We start from the raw sequence: 15,936 nt of genomic DNA, 5'->3' as shown, positions 1-15,936 counted from the left end.
GAATAGGTAACACAAGAATAGTTTAAGACACGTACGAAAGGCGGCTATTGTGATTGTGTCAGCTCGACAGGGACACATTCAAATGTTTGAATGTTGCATAACTGCACGAAAAACGTATCGCATGTAACACACCCACGAAGAGGCTGCCCATGAAAACGGCAATAAACCCGAGTACTGAAATGTATTATAACAACAAAAAACAAAGAGTCTACACAAAACAACACTAAAGACTGAATAACAAAACTCCTACAATAAAAACAACAGAAAAATAAACAGATGAATGCATCTCCCGCAAACAAAAATTATTGTTTAGCTCTACCAAGATTTATTCTGAAAGTTATAGAATTTTGGGGGGATTTAAGACTTGTGTCTGATCAAACCTATAAATTGAAAATCAGTATTTGCTGCTTTTCCGCTTAACAGGTGTAAAAGAAAATATTGTCCGCCAGGAGTCAGACTAATGTATTCGAGTAGGAACTCTTTAATTTCGGACTTTATTCGATCGTCACTGATGCGCCTTTTGTAGACGAAACGCACGTCTGGCTCAAATACAAAATTTCAAACCTTGTATCTACGATGAGTCTATTAGGCTTACTGCGAGTACTCTCATATCTGCACTACGTTTCTATTTGTTTTTGGGATGTACAAGTACCCGGACACGTCCACGTGTATTTTCATGTAGTATTTGTATCTTTTTATCATCTGTCGAGTTAACCCCCCCCCCCCCTTTTCCCTACTGGATCCGCTCCTGAGTTGCCACTGACACATTGAGTCTTTTTAGTTTCATGCTCTCTTAATCAACTCAAGATCCAGAAAACTAGTAAATGGTACATATAAGACTGTACTTTGACTTTCAATGGTTTATCTTTAAAAATTATGACTTTAATGGAGAGTTGTCTCATTTGCACTCATATGTTATATTCTTATATCTATAAAGGTCATGATGTTACTTTCAACTATGAGTAAAATAGTGTGCTATATGAAAGACCCCAACATTACAAATGATAAAACAATTCAAACGAGATGCATTATGAATTTAGTTTTTTTTTTTTTCAATCCAAGAAAGTATTTATAACTGTGTAATATAAAATTTACAAATTGCCACTATCTCTTTTTGCGCTCACCAGAATTTTGCAGTTTTTGGCTATCATCTTGAATATTACCATGCATGAAGAAAACCTGTTGACAGCAAAAAGGTCTACAAAAAGTAGTTATTGCCTTTTACAGTTAATTTCCCACAATTTGTCTTACATTTTGGTAATGTCTAGCTGCTATATTTCTTTTTTCCTCTTTCAGATTGTGATTACTATGACGAAAAAATTATCTACGACACACAATCAGTACATTCAATGCTAAAAACTCAAAAAAGCACAAAAACCGCACTTTAATTGCTCGTCTTCAACTTGAAATATTAGTTAGGACTTCGATATGGGGAAAATATCACACAAGTTCAAGAAAAAACAATTTTCACTGTGTAAGTGATTCTTGATGGACAAGAGACCAAATGACATAGAAACTAATAATTATAGGTCACTGTACGGTCTTCAATAATGAGCAAAACCCATTCCACATAGTCAGCTATAATAGGTTCCGAAATGACAAATATAAAACAATGCAAGCCTAAATTACGTAAAAAAATGAACGAAAAAACAAATATGTAATACATGAACAAACGACATCCACTGAATTACATGATCCTGACTTGGGACAGCTTGTTTGTAGTTCTTTTGTGTGATGAATGCACTAATATTGAAGGTCGACTTGTTACTTATTTTGTTTTCCTGCAGGAAATATGAATTCTTTACCGAATTATTAGAATATATTTAAGCAAAAACTTCTAGAAAGGTTTAATAAATTAATTGAACATAATTATGAACAATACTGTTTATGTTTAAAGAAAAATTACAATAAAAGTATTGCAATACAATTAGATGTGTCATGTCATGTTAAAACCGACCCGTCAGTTTCGTGTTGGCACATTGAGATTTCCAGTGACACGAGAACAATCGAAAAGTCACTCTTCTTATGAAAGAGATAGAAAAGGTAAAAAAACAGGAGAGACAATTTACGCATACAAACCGATATGCATAGGGATGAATATCTCTTAAAACACAAAACCATTGAATAACTTTTATATAACCACTATAAGTACTTTACGTATATGTTAAAGCTAAATTTGTTAATATATGATTTTTTTAATTGCCAAACATGCTGTTAATTGAACAATCTATTGTTCAAAATAGGGGTGTGTAAAAAACTGCCAGATTTGACTGCATATTTTTCCTTTTTTTTTTTTGGAAAAAATATATATCAAACCTCAATAGTGTAGCTTTCTTAGTATCCAATTTTTAACGTGTTCCGAAATGTAGTTTCGTCACAAGAATTTTTCAAAGTTGTGTCATTTTGTCTATATGAATGTCGGTAAATTCGTATGATCGAGCACACCGACAAGTATATCGTTGGGACAACTCGATATAATGTAATCAATATGCGTGACAGATTACCTAATGTGAAGTTTATCAAAATCATCATAACATAATTGATCAACACATTATGTTTGAAAAACATGAGTCCTATGATATAAGAATTTAAAGTGTCATATCATTTACATTCAACGTTTTTATTGGATTTTTTTTGTAACCTCGGTGTTAAACTTTGATTGTTAAAAAAAGTCCCAGAAAATTTTTGAATGATAGGGTAAATGATATTAACCTTCGAATTCTTATAAAATCGAAATAGAAAATATGTGATCCGAATTTACCATGCACGTGTGTTACAGTAGATTATGCACTTTTATGATGTACTAGGGGTAAGGTTTTGTTGTACTTAAACAATATTATGACTCCAAAGTTAATGAATTTTGTTGGCAATACTTTAATACAAACACTACTTATAGGAAAGTATAAAATTATGTTAAATCTCAATGTATTATAATTAGGAAAATGTTTGACTCGGTAAAAATAACTCTCCCCTCCCCCAGTTTTGCATGTTATGGTTGAAACCTAAGGGGATTCGCACTAACTGCTTAAAAGGGGGCCCACTTAATTCTTTAATCGGTGATTTTGTTTACAATAAACAAAATATTGTCTCACACTGAAAGGGGCGGCCGGGCAACCTGCACAGCCCAGCTTATCAAAACAACCAGGATTTACAATACATGACCAACACAAACCTTTAGTTGGGCAATCTTACTGGAATCTGATTATCTGGCATTCTCTACTGATAAATAATGCAACATTTATGACACATTTAAGTTTTGGAATGATTTAATTCACAAAGATTTGTTCTCATTGGTGTACATTTCTATGCTCTTGCCTTTTCAAAGTTTATATTGGATATTAAAAATTGCTGCATGAAAGAGACTAGCTCCACATTTCTATGCATATTGGTTTATCCGTTTGAATGGTTTTACACTAGTAATTTTGGGACCCTTTATAGCTTGTTGTTCGGTGTGAGCCAAGGCTCCGTGTTGAAGGCCGTACTATAACCTATAATGGTTTACTTTTAAATTGTTACTTGGATGGAGAGTTGTCTCATTGGCACTCATACCACATCTTCCTATATCTATATATGATTGTCATATGCACGAGAATCGTTCCATAAAACATAATACACTGTTTTATTTTGGAAAAGATGTCCTTGTTGAGGGGTAAAGGATATAAGCCTTTTTTACAATATGCTTTTCGATAAAACATATTCTTTCGAGTACATTATATTCGTTAAGGTGGCTCGTGGGTACAAAAATTTTAGCAAAAAATTAAACCTTTATTTTTTCATTACAAATTTTATTTATTACACTATTAGTTGTAACTTTATGATAAGGTACAAAACACAACCCAAAAAAATGATTTGGTTTGGCCCCAAATGACTTTAAAAATTGAAAAAGCTCCAAATTATCTCCCTTTGGTGCAAAAATGCCATTTTTTGGCCTTAAATTTGAAATATCTTTTTTAACTCATCGGTGACCTATATTTTTTATTATTATTTTCAAATAAGCTGTACATAAACTAAAGAATTGTAAAATTTAAGCGATTTCTTATATTAGGTTATTTTTTTATTTTTTTATTTCGATATTTCCTCTTTTTCTCCTATTAGTTCAACAGAAAAAAAGGACATTAACAAAAATGTATGCTTCTTCCAGAGGCAGATTTTAGCTTAAATGAACGGTGACCCCATTTTTTAATTTCATTTTTCTTTTAAGTATATGATAAAGTTCATTTATGAAAAAATATAGCGAAATCTTATATTAGAAAAAAAAAATCATTTATACCCAGGAGCCCCCTTAAGAACGCCACTTTCTTATACATGTTATATATGGTGTGGTTCGGCGGAATAAATAAAAAATGTTCGACCATGTTTGCACTTTCCATATAGGAATAAACAGGTACAATGCAGTAACAAAATATCTATACTGATTACATTCATATATTGTATGATAAATTAAACAAATATATTTAGTGAATAAAAACTATTCCAGAAATAATTTAATCATCATTCTTTTTTAAAGAGATTACATTATTTATATATATATATATATATATATATACAACTCGTCTAAACATCAACCCAACAATGTTAGATCTGTAAATTTGCTTTCGCAAATTTTTGGTTCTTCCCTCGCCGGGATTCGAACCCATGCTACTGTGATATCGTGACACCAAATCGCCTGCACTGCAGCCGTCCCGCTAGACCACACGACCACCTGGGCTCTCAAAAAAAGAGCTTCCGGTGGGCATGTGTTACCTTTCCACGTCAGTTTTAATCTAGTGGCGTACTACAGTACATGATATATAAGGCATGAAGATGTTATTGTTACAGATCAGCTATATTATCTATAGTAAAGGATCCTACAAATTAATGTAAGATACAGTCACAGAAAATAATTATATTCATAAGTACGTCTGAGACAGTGACAACCCTACAACAGATGTATCCATATATATATATAATTTCCTTTCAGAATGAATACGTGTATATCAACTTTCGTCGACATTATTTCCATACATTATTGTATCGTGATATAATTTAAATTAAGCAAGAAACTAACATTCATTTCAAAGTGCAGCTCGATAACACATGTATATAAGGTTTGTCCTTAAGGGTCATAGTAAGGTTCAATGAGACATTATCTCTGCATGGATACAACTTTGATTTAGACATGTTAGATGTTTAAAAGTCTTGACTTCCTGTTTTCTGCTGTGGTACATATAAACCTATCACATTGCAAAGCTTGATCATAACATTGAAAAGCTGTGTCCTTATCACCGGATATTTGACAACATACTCCAATTAGTGTATATGTATTAGAGAGTGAACACATTGATTCATAACGTGGTAAAAATAAATGACGTAATTCCTGTTGTCTGTTGAAAGTATCACCAATATGATGATAGCATAGAAATCTTAGACAGTGAGACATTACAATAGGTGATATTATAAATAAATCGTATTCTACCTCCAGCTCTAGTTCTTGTGGTATTAATGATGAGTATTGTAAGTATATGATATTATCTAAAACATATGTTTTCATCTTTGCATTCAATGACATTGAATAATGTACACGATGTCTATAATTATCTATTACTGATTCACTGTAATACGATTCTGTTAAACACACTATATCGGGTAAACATTTTGATAGCACATACTCCGTAAGTCTGAGTGTTACATTGTACTGTTCTGTTACATAATAAAACGACGCGTATAACAACCAACCTGTCACAGCATCACTCTGTAAACCGTCATGTAAATGTCTATGGTAACTTCTACGTATTTTATAATTTGTTTTAATTTGTTTTAGTGTCGGTAATCGTTGTGCAGCTTGTTGACTGATGGAAGCATAATGATACTTACAAACACTTATATGAAATGTAGACGATTCAGAATTTTGTAAAAATTTAATATTTTTTAGTACTTTATATATTTTTGTAAGATTTGACGTCATTCTCGAACCATTCTTCAACAAATGAGGAATTCTGTAAAACAGAAAGTCTAACATTATTATTGATTGTACGCTGGTTTCACTATATGGTGGATAACACTTTTTTTTACAAGGATAAGAATGAAATAAATTCTGCATCAATCCACTAATTCCACTATACTTTATACTATTCAGTACACTGAGTAGTGAGTAATTGTTATATTGATTGATCTTTCCTAAGAACATGTTGTGTTCAGGTATGAAATAGTTTGGACAGTAACAGGTGTTTACCCATGATATCAGCTTATTTAGGCAAAGAGAAAAACAAATACACAAGTTAGGTAATTTAAATGTGTCAATATCTACTTCCTCTGAGACCCAGAATAAAGCCGTCTTCAAAAAGTAAGAACACAACAAATCTTTGACCACGTCGTTTGTGTTTACAATACGCTTTAATGTTAATTTAAGAAGACCGTAACACAAGAGTTGAGTGAAATTAAACGAATGTACAAGTTGTTTTTCTGCAACAGAGAAAGATATTCTCCATAACAAATCACAATTTGGCATAATCCTGGGTCCAACAGGTACTAACAAACAACCGTTATTTATTATCCTGTCAATGGTGACATTAGGGGGCCATTGCCGTCGATAACGGAATATCCAGGGCAAAGAATTGTACGGCAAATATGTACTTCTTAGGCAGCATGCAATATCAAAAGTTTGATTTTTATCTGATAAGCAGGGACCGTGTGTTGTGAAATTCTGTCGATGCTTCTGGTGTTTCTGCTTTAGACGATTTACAAAGGTGGTCGTTGATAAATATTGACCTGTGTGTGTACTGACAAAACATTTCGGAGATAGAAAAGTGCTTTTTCTTGTCCCTCCTGCTACCAACCTGAGTCTAGTAAATCCAGGATGATCAGCATCTGTCTCCATAAATACTTCAGTACGTTGTACCGGATGTTTAATATTTCTTTTAATCCGTGTTACGTTTACTATTTCATCGACAAACATGATATCTATGTCACTTCCAGGTAAATCCAGTCCTTCTGCTAAACTCCCACTGGATATTTGTGTTAAATTTTCGTCATTTGCATTGGATATTATATCATGTAAGATAAACAAAAGTTGTCTTTTACGTATGTCTATTTCATTACCTATTGTTCTTATCAGGTGTTTAACCAAGTGGTTGTTTATAGAATCATTTTCAGTCCAAGACAAAAACTCTATCAAATAAATAAAGAAATATAAATATAATTCTCCATATTTATGACGTATAATGACGTTTGTAATATATAGGTACATACCCCGAGATGCGTTACATAATGACAAATATGGAATCTTACAACCAATTGAACAAACCGTATTGTTGGATGTTTTGCCCCTGGCGTATCATCGGCCTATTACTTAACATGAAGATGAAGAACTATCATTCAGTTGTTTATAGTAAATTCTATTGTTCTCTAAATTGGTTTTTTTTTTAGTCTGGTTGTCTGTTAACATGGTTAAGTTTTTGTCTTTGTACATTTACATAAGAAGAAAGTAAACCGTTAAAGTTCAAAGAACGGTTTGCATCACGGACGCTTGGCTCAAATCAAACAGCACGCTGTAAAGGAACCCAGCACATTTTAGTGTAAAACTTGTCAAAAAAGAAATCTAACAGTCCAATCTATACAAAAACTAGAAAGGAAAAATAGGCCATGGTGTTGTTATTACAATAATCAAGGTTTTTCAAAATAGCGTTAAGCAAAACAATCGATTGTTTGGATAAAAAAATTAAACAAACAATCAATCAATAAGTATGATGATATACAAAGACAAAAGACAACGCATGAATGATATGCTCCTGACTCTGTTTGTGTATGACTTACAGTTCTAGATTAACACATGTTTTTTTATCTTTCAAGATTATTGCTATATTTGTTCTACATCAAAATTTTAATAATTCCAATTCTCTATTTTGTGATAAAAACGAAAAACAAGTTACCTTTATTGCAGTCTGTACACTGATCTAAGTATTCCAGATATTCATTTGAAGTTTTGTCGGGATATCGAAGATTCATTATCCAATTTTCGTGTGTTTTTCTTCTATCTAAACAATCTTTATACATGCGTTCAAACTGTCTGATTGTCAATCCGAAAATGTCATTTGAGATAACGATTCCTCCATTATCAGCCTGGTAAACCAATGGGGTGTATTTGCGCTTTCCACGGTAAGGAAAACGTTTAACCCCATATGTCTTCCAGTATGTAAGTTTTCTTATTCCAATCATGTCGTCATTTGCCTGGTCCATGATAAATCTAAAAAAAGAAATTATCAAAGTTGAAATCATAAACTAACATTATTTTACAAGAGCAGTGTATTCGAGATGTGACAGCCCTGTTGGACATTTACAATTCTTGTTCATAAAGAAACTTTCATTGCTTATAATTTCTTAAATACACAGAAGGATACTTATTATAAGTGTTTAATACTAGTTTAACTGTACAGTGAAGAAATAAAATGGAGTGAAAAACGTGTTGCAATTATGATAAGTTTATTTTGCGATGTTTTAAACTTTCATTGTGTTCATGGGATGATGTTATTTTATTCCAGTTGTGCATATACACTGGTTTGATACAGATACGAAACACAGTATAACACTTTTAATTAAATCAATTTAAGGACAACGCATGAAGATATACATAAGATTGGACTAAACAGTTTCTAAGTTAACAGTTTTCAAAATCATACAAATATGTAGTATGATAGTTATTGAGATAATTCTCAACCTGAGAATAATAAGCAAACATACCCCGTTAGTAAGTTGGAATAGGCCGCGAAAATACAAATGTAAAACAATTAAACGAAAAACATTCATTGGAGTCCTGGATATATAGTTATCAAAGGTACCAGGATTATAATTTAATACGCCAGACGCGCGTTTCGTCTACATAATACTTATCATTGACGCTCAGATCAAATAAATTTAAAAGCCAAACGAGTACAAAATTGAAGACCATCGAGGGCCAAAAATTCCAAAAAAGTTGTTCCAAATACGGCTAAAGTAATTAACTTCTGTGATATGCAAATCCTTAGTTATAATCATTTGTTTGCTTTCCACCTCTATATCTCTTGAAATATGTATAGCTGTCGGTTAACAGGTTGAGCAAGGAGAGAACAAAAACCTTCCTGGTTGAATAATTTTGAAGCACTTGTTCAGATGATATATAAAAAGTAAAATCTCAAAAAAATACTGAACTTGGAGGAAAATCTATTCGGAAAGTCCATAATGACATGGCAAAATAAAAATACAAAACGCATTAAAAACGATTGAACAAGAACTGTCATATTCCTGACTTGGTAGAGGCATTTTCAAATGTAGAAAATGGTGGATTAAACCTAGTTCCATAATACTAACCCACTTACTTTGATGACAGTCTCATCAAATTCCGTTACATTTACAATGATGCGTTTACTAAACAGACACAATGAATAAAATAGTTAAATAAAGGCAACAGTAGTATACCGCTGTTCAAAACTCATAAATCCATGGACAAAAAACAAAATCGGGGCAACAAACCAAAACCGAGGGAAACGCATTACATACAAGAGGAGAACAACGACACAACATCGAAACGCAACAGCACACAGAAACGGACCAAGCAACAGACAATACACCACGAGGATAACAAATATAACATCAAAACCAAATACATGAAAACATGGGAACAGCAGTGGTCACCGTGTAACACTTTTAAACGTAACAATTTAACAGAACAAAAAAACATCTATCTACAAACACATTCATTGATTTTATTGTTTTTGTTTAAACAATCAAATTGAAAACCTGATTAACTGAGTAAATCACTTATATCAATGGACTTAACCGCAACATCTCTTCTTTATGATTCATCTGTCGAATCCCAACTCCATTCTTATTTTTATACATACCTTTCCCGAAAATCGCATAAAAGAGTCCATTGATTACTTCATATTTTATTGATACAAATATACACGTGTAATAGTGACACACATTGTTTGCGATTCTGTTCATTTCAAACCAATAACGAAGAAATAACAATAATGCGATATGGTATGTCAGAATATGAAACTAACAGTAATAGGCCGTCTTAATAATTCAAATTGAAATATGAGTTGAAAAATGATCGTACTATTGAGATAACTCACTACCTACATACTCTAGCTTCGCCACTACAAAAACGACAACTGAAAGAAAACACATGTGCTGACAAGACACATAAACAAGATATGGTGGAATTAAACAAATTGTCGTTGATATTTTTCTATTTTCTGTTTGTACCACAATGTCGGGAAAATTTAGAGGTGAACATTTTACAGGGCCCCAAAATAAACAAAACATTTAAAATATGATATCACAAGCCCAGTAGTCAGCACTTTTTTTTCAAATAATAAGGCTTTTCTACCTCAGACAGTATCGTGGTTAAAATGACCCTGCCCTCCACAACACTTCTATTATTAAACGAGGCAATTGTAGATGAAAACAAAAATAGAAAATCTTCCTGCTGGAAATTTACAAATTTTGCCCCTAGAGAAATTTTATTGGCTTATAATTTAATAAATATATAGAAAAATACATAAGTGTTTAATACTTGTTTAAATGTACAGAAAGGAAATAAAATGAAGTGAAATACGAGTAAAAAATAAGATTGGTTTATTTTGCGATGTTTTAAATTTTTATTCTGTTTAAAGGATATTTTTATAAATGATATTTTTTTTTCGAGCTGTCCATATACAACGGTTTGATAAAGATACGAAAAACAGCATACTACTTTCATCAAATCAATTTAAACGCATTTAGATATAAAAAAATTAGATTGAACTAAAAAGTTTATGAATAGTTTTTAAAAACGTACAAATATGAAGTATAATAGATAATGAGTCAGTCAGGTTACAAAAATGAGAACGGAAATGTGGAATGTGTCTAAGAGATACCGACCCAACCATTGAAGAAACAACAGCAGAACATAAAGATATTTAACATTGTTTTAGGAAACCACATGTAGATACAAATGAACAACAAATATTAAGTAGTTTTTACAGTTTTAGAATGATTACAGATGTGGTATAATTGTCAATGGATCAACAAGTAAGTGAACTATTAAAGTGCCTATAAAATAAAAAAATAAAAAATTTAAAAGAAAATTAAATTCCTTGAATTATAGCTAAACAATTGTTTCTTACTAACCCAATACATATACATAGGAAGATGTGGTCTGAGTGGCAATGAGACAACTCTAAATCCAAATAACAATATATAAAAGTAAACCATTATAAGTCATTATAGGTCAATGTAAGGCCTTCAACACGGAGCCTTGGATCACATTGAACAAATAGCTATAAAAGGCCCAACAATTACTTGTGTAAAACCATTCAAACGGAAAATCCAACGGTCCAATCTATATGAATAAAGAAAAACGAGAAACACGTATAAATTACATAAACAAACGACAAGTATTGTCAACAGACTCCTGACTTAGGACAGGTGCAAAACATTTGCAGCGGGACTAAACGTTTTATTGGTACCAAACCTCCACCCTTTTTATGAAACAATAGCATAACATCACAACGAAGAAAACCACACGATAAAATTTCAGCATGAATTACTTGAAGCAGTCATTTAAAGAAGCTGAAACAAAAAAAAAGAGAATCAAATCATCCATTGTTCATATATCTAATTGTTTTTATTAAAACAAAGATCTGAAAAGCTGCTGCGCAACAGTCATGACAGTGAAAAACACTTACATCAACGGAAATTGAAGCATACCTTCATTTTTTTTTTAAATGATATATACAATCATTCTTTACACGAATATAGCAGCATCTGCAGTATTGAAGACGTTTAGGTGTCGATAGACATCAACAGTTATATCGCATTTCGGACAAGGCCAATGCAGTTTTTCCGTATTGACCAATTGGCTACTATGGGATATTCATTTCCGGTTTCAACTTGCTTATGCCTACATTACTTAGATTTTGATAAGATAGTATGATAGTTAATGAGATAATTCTCCACCTGAGACCACAAGACATTGAACATTAGCAAACTAGGTAACCGTGCGGCCTATACAAATAAGTAAACAACCCTCGTTAGTAAGTTGTATAAACATGTAAAACAATTATCAGGAAAACAGTCATTGGAGTTCTGGATAACATGTGTTGCGGTCTACCTCTACATATCTACATCATTTAAAATAGTTATAGCTGTCGTTAAAGGAGTTGAGCAAAGAGAGAGAACAAAACTCTCCTTGTTACATAATTGTAAAGCACTTGATCATATGATATAGCTTATTGTTTTTATTTAAACAAACCAATTCAAAACCTGATTAACAGAGTAAAACACTTAAATGAAGACTCTAAAAGGGAAACATATATTCATGAATCATCTTTCGAAATCCCACTCAATCCTAACTTTATACATTTATTTCCGGAAAATCATACGAAATAGTCCATTGAATGCTTTATATCTTGTTAAATGTACCTGGGTTGCGTTCAATATCGTAGCTGCTACATAGGGCTATGTAGTTTTAGGAATATTGAACGTGTAGCGGGCCTAGCTGCTACATATATATTGAAAGAAGCTAGGCTAGCTACCTGTTCAGTAGACAAAAATATGTGTAGCCGCTACGATATTGAACGCAACCCTAATAAACCTGATACAAATGTACACGTGTACTAGTAACACACTTGATAAAAGACTTTGTTCATGTTCAAACCAATAACGGACAAATAACAATAATGATAAGTTAGCATATGAGACAAACAGTAAAAGGCCGTCATAATATTCCGAAGTGAAATATGAGTTTAAAAAATGTACGTCATTTTGAGATAACTTACCACCTATATTTCTAGAGTTGCATGATCATCATTATTTGTTCCTGGTCTTATCCTTTTAATAAAACAGCAGTGGCTTATTTTCTAAACGTTATAAACAGATACTGGCTGTTTTGAACTTTTATCGGAGTTCAGTAACTTAGTTATTTTGTTTCATACTAAACACTGTATCAATTGAAAGGACAACACGTATGATACCATTACTGACGTTTAGTTGTGATATAGATTGGTTTTATTTTGATGAAACATTTCAAAAAAGGATATTTATCTCGATATTATCAACCTTTATATATTATTTGAATACTTAAGTTTGATTGTGACTGACAGTTGAAGCTGATGTAAGACTTAAATATTCGCATGTTATAATCAATGCAATGCCAGTAGGCTTTGACATGATATACAAAGTAAAAGTTGTACATGCAATGTGTTTTGAATTTGTGATAACATATCAATCCACTATTTTCTACGTAAGAAAATGCATTAACTTATCTATTGTCACTGTATCCTAGGTTTAATTTGCTTCTTATCCACCAATGTGTACCAAATCAGAAATATGAAAATTAGAATTGTCACTGAAATGTGTTTTTGATCTGAGATAACATATCAATCCCCAATTTTCTACGTAAGAAAATACATAAACTAATATATAGTCACTCTATCCTAGGCTAAATTTCTTTAAGACCAGGTTTAATCCACCAATGTGTACCAAATCTATTGATATAACGTTGTAGTTGTTGGGAGATGAAGTCGTAGAAGAAAGCAAGCGAAAGAAGAAAAACTTCCTGCTGGAAATTTACAATACTTGTCGTGGAAAAATTTTCATTGGTTCATTCTTTAACAAATAGGTTGAAAAATAGTTATCATAAAAGAGGGACGAAAGATACCAAAGGGACAGTCAAACTCATAAATCTAAAACAAACTGACAACGCCATGGCTAAAAATGAAAAAGACAAACAGAAAAACAATAGTACACATGACACAACATAGAAAACTAAAGAATAAACAACACGAACCCCACCAAAAACTAGGGGTGATCACAGGTGCTCCGGAAGGGTAAGCAGATCCTGCTCCACATGTGGCACCCGTCGTGTTGCTTATGTGATTACAAATCCGGTAAATAGTCTAATTCGGTAGGTCACATTCATGAAAGGAAAGGGGATTGTAGTTACGACGTAGGGAACATATCCGATATCATTTTTGAAACGGTTATTCCATAACGGTCAACCAACTCGTGATGGCGTCCGTAAAATTTACGAAGGGATGATTTCAACTTCACCAGTTGGAACTCTTGGTTTAATAGTTTCCTTGTGAGCAGTAACCCTCTATCAAGAAAAATCATAAGTGTTTATTACTAGATAAACTTCACAGTAAGGAAATACAATGAAGTGAAATAAGACTTACAATTATGTTTAGTCTATTTTGAGATGTTTCCGATTTTTCTTGCGCTTATACATAAAATGATTTTATTTTTATCTTAGTTTCTGTTTTTTTTTATGCCATACTTCACTTATTATATGTTTAGAGAGTTAAACTTAAAAATATTTATCATCACTCAGATAGCAAAATTGAGAACAAAAGAACAGACAACAGCAGAACATAATGATATGTAGCATTGTTAAAGGAAACCACATGTAGATACAAACGAACAACAAAGATTAAGTCAATTTTACAACTGTCACTGTATCACCCTCTGCATGATTTTTAGGTGGAGCCATACTTAACAACAAAGATTAAGCAGTTTTTAACAGTTTTTAGAAGGATTACAGATGTCGTATGATTGAAAATAAATCAAATTTCCAAGCGTCACTACATAACATACAATTTAAATAACAATAGGTATTCGTGAGCCCACCAACAATTGGAAAACAAATACCGAGTAAGGAAACTATAAAAAAGCTTCGAAAATTAAAAACAATAAATCCTTGAATTTTAGCTAAACAATTGTTTCCTACTAGCTCAATATAACATAAATTACTTGAGGCAGACCTTTAAAGAAGCTGAAACAAACAAAAAAGAAACAAACCATCCTTTGTTCAGAAGATATATATTTTTATTGTTTTGTTTATAAAAAAAACAAAAAGATGAAAAGCTGCTGAGTATAACGTTGTAAAACATAACTTCATTTTTTTAAAATGATATATACACCATCCTAAATACGAATATAGCAGCATGTGCAATACTGATGGCGTTGGCTTGTTGATAGAACTCAATAGTTTATATTGCTTTTCGGACAAGGCCAATACAGTTTTTCCATATTGGTCCATTGGCTATTACTGGACATTCACTTCCGGTTTCAACTTCTTTACTTCGCTTTTGACTTGTGGTTATGCATACATTACATTTGTATTATATATGTTAATTTATAATCGTCAATTGTTTAAATAATTTTTAGTGTTTTGTTACATTTTAAAACGGAAATAGTTTACATGCTTGGGGGTACGACTTTCGATTCTTATCATTGTGTCATTTGCGGTGATCCATTATTAGAACGCAGACGAGTAAAGAGCAATATTTGTTAATTTGTCTGATTTATTATTGTCAAATACTTAATATTCGCATAATACAAATTAATTGTAAACAGCATAAGACAAAAAATGTTTGGACGTATAATCAGAAATTACATCTAACAAAGTTGACAAAAATCCACCCTGAATGTTACAAGACAAGTTCAGATAATAATTTTCTTGTATCTTCTTCACGGTAGGTTTCATAGTGTAATCGGAAAATAAGAATCATTTACTAATGTATAATGAGCTGGCTGTGTCTATATCTGCCATGTTATATATTCAAGATAAGCTACATTGACCACTTGCTATTTGAGTCTCTCCTAATTAGCTTACTTCGAGTCTTTCACACTGTCTTCTTCACGGTAGGATTCATAGTGCAATCGAAGAAAAGGAATCATTTAAAAACGTGTAATGAGCTGGCTGTGTGTATATCCGCTACGTTATATGTTTACGATAAGCTGCATTGACCTGTTACTATTTGAGTCTCTCCTAATCAGCTAACGTCGAGTCTTTAGCACACTCAACACAGAAAAAGCAAGTTAATTACACAGGATTTCTATCGCAACTCAACTCCATTTTTGTTTATACATTTATTTCCCAGTAATCACATGTAACAGTTAAATAAATGCTCTATATTTTCATTCTGGTACCTG

The 15,936-nt window shown here is 32.2% G+C and overlaps 1 protein-coding gene across 1 annotated transcript; it reads right to left on the bottom strand.

Moving 5' to 3' along the window:
* Positions 1–4,726: 4,726 nt before the first annotated feature.
* On the bottom strand, positions 4,727–8,214 carry LOC134691544 (uncharacterized). Its single transcript, XM_063552111.1, has 2 exons — positions 7,908–8,214; positions 4,727–7,146 (listed from the first exon to the last, which is right to left on the bottom strand). The coding sequence occupies exons 1-2, from the start codon at positions 8,212–8,214 to the stop codon at positions 5,162–5,164; spliced, it is 2,292 nt and encodes a 763-aa protein (XP_063408181.1). The 3' UTR covers positions 4,727–5,161.
* Positions 8,215–15,936: the final 7,722 nt, after the last annotated feature.

The sequence above is a fragment of the Mytilus trossulus genome, chromosome 11, assembly GCF_036588685.1.
Source record: "Mytilus trossulus isolate FHL-02 chromosome 11, PNRI_Mtr1.1.1.hap1, whole genome shotgun sequence".
In the NCBI taxonomy this organism is placed as follows: domain Eukaryota; kingdom Metazoa; phylum Mollusca; class Bivalvia; order Mytilida; family Mytilidae; genus Mytilus; species Mytilus trossulus.
This window is presented reverse-complemented; position numbering and strand designations above follow the sequence as displayed.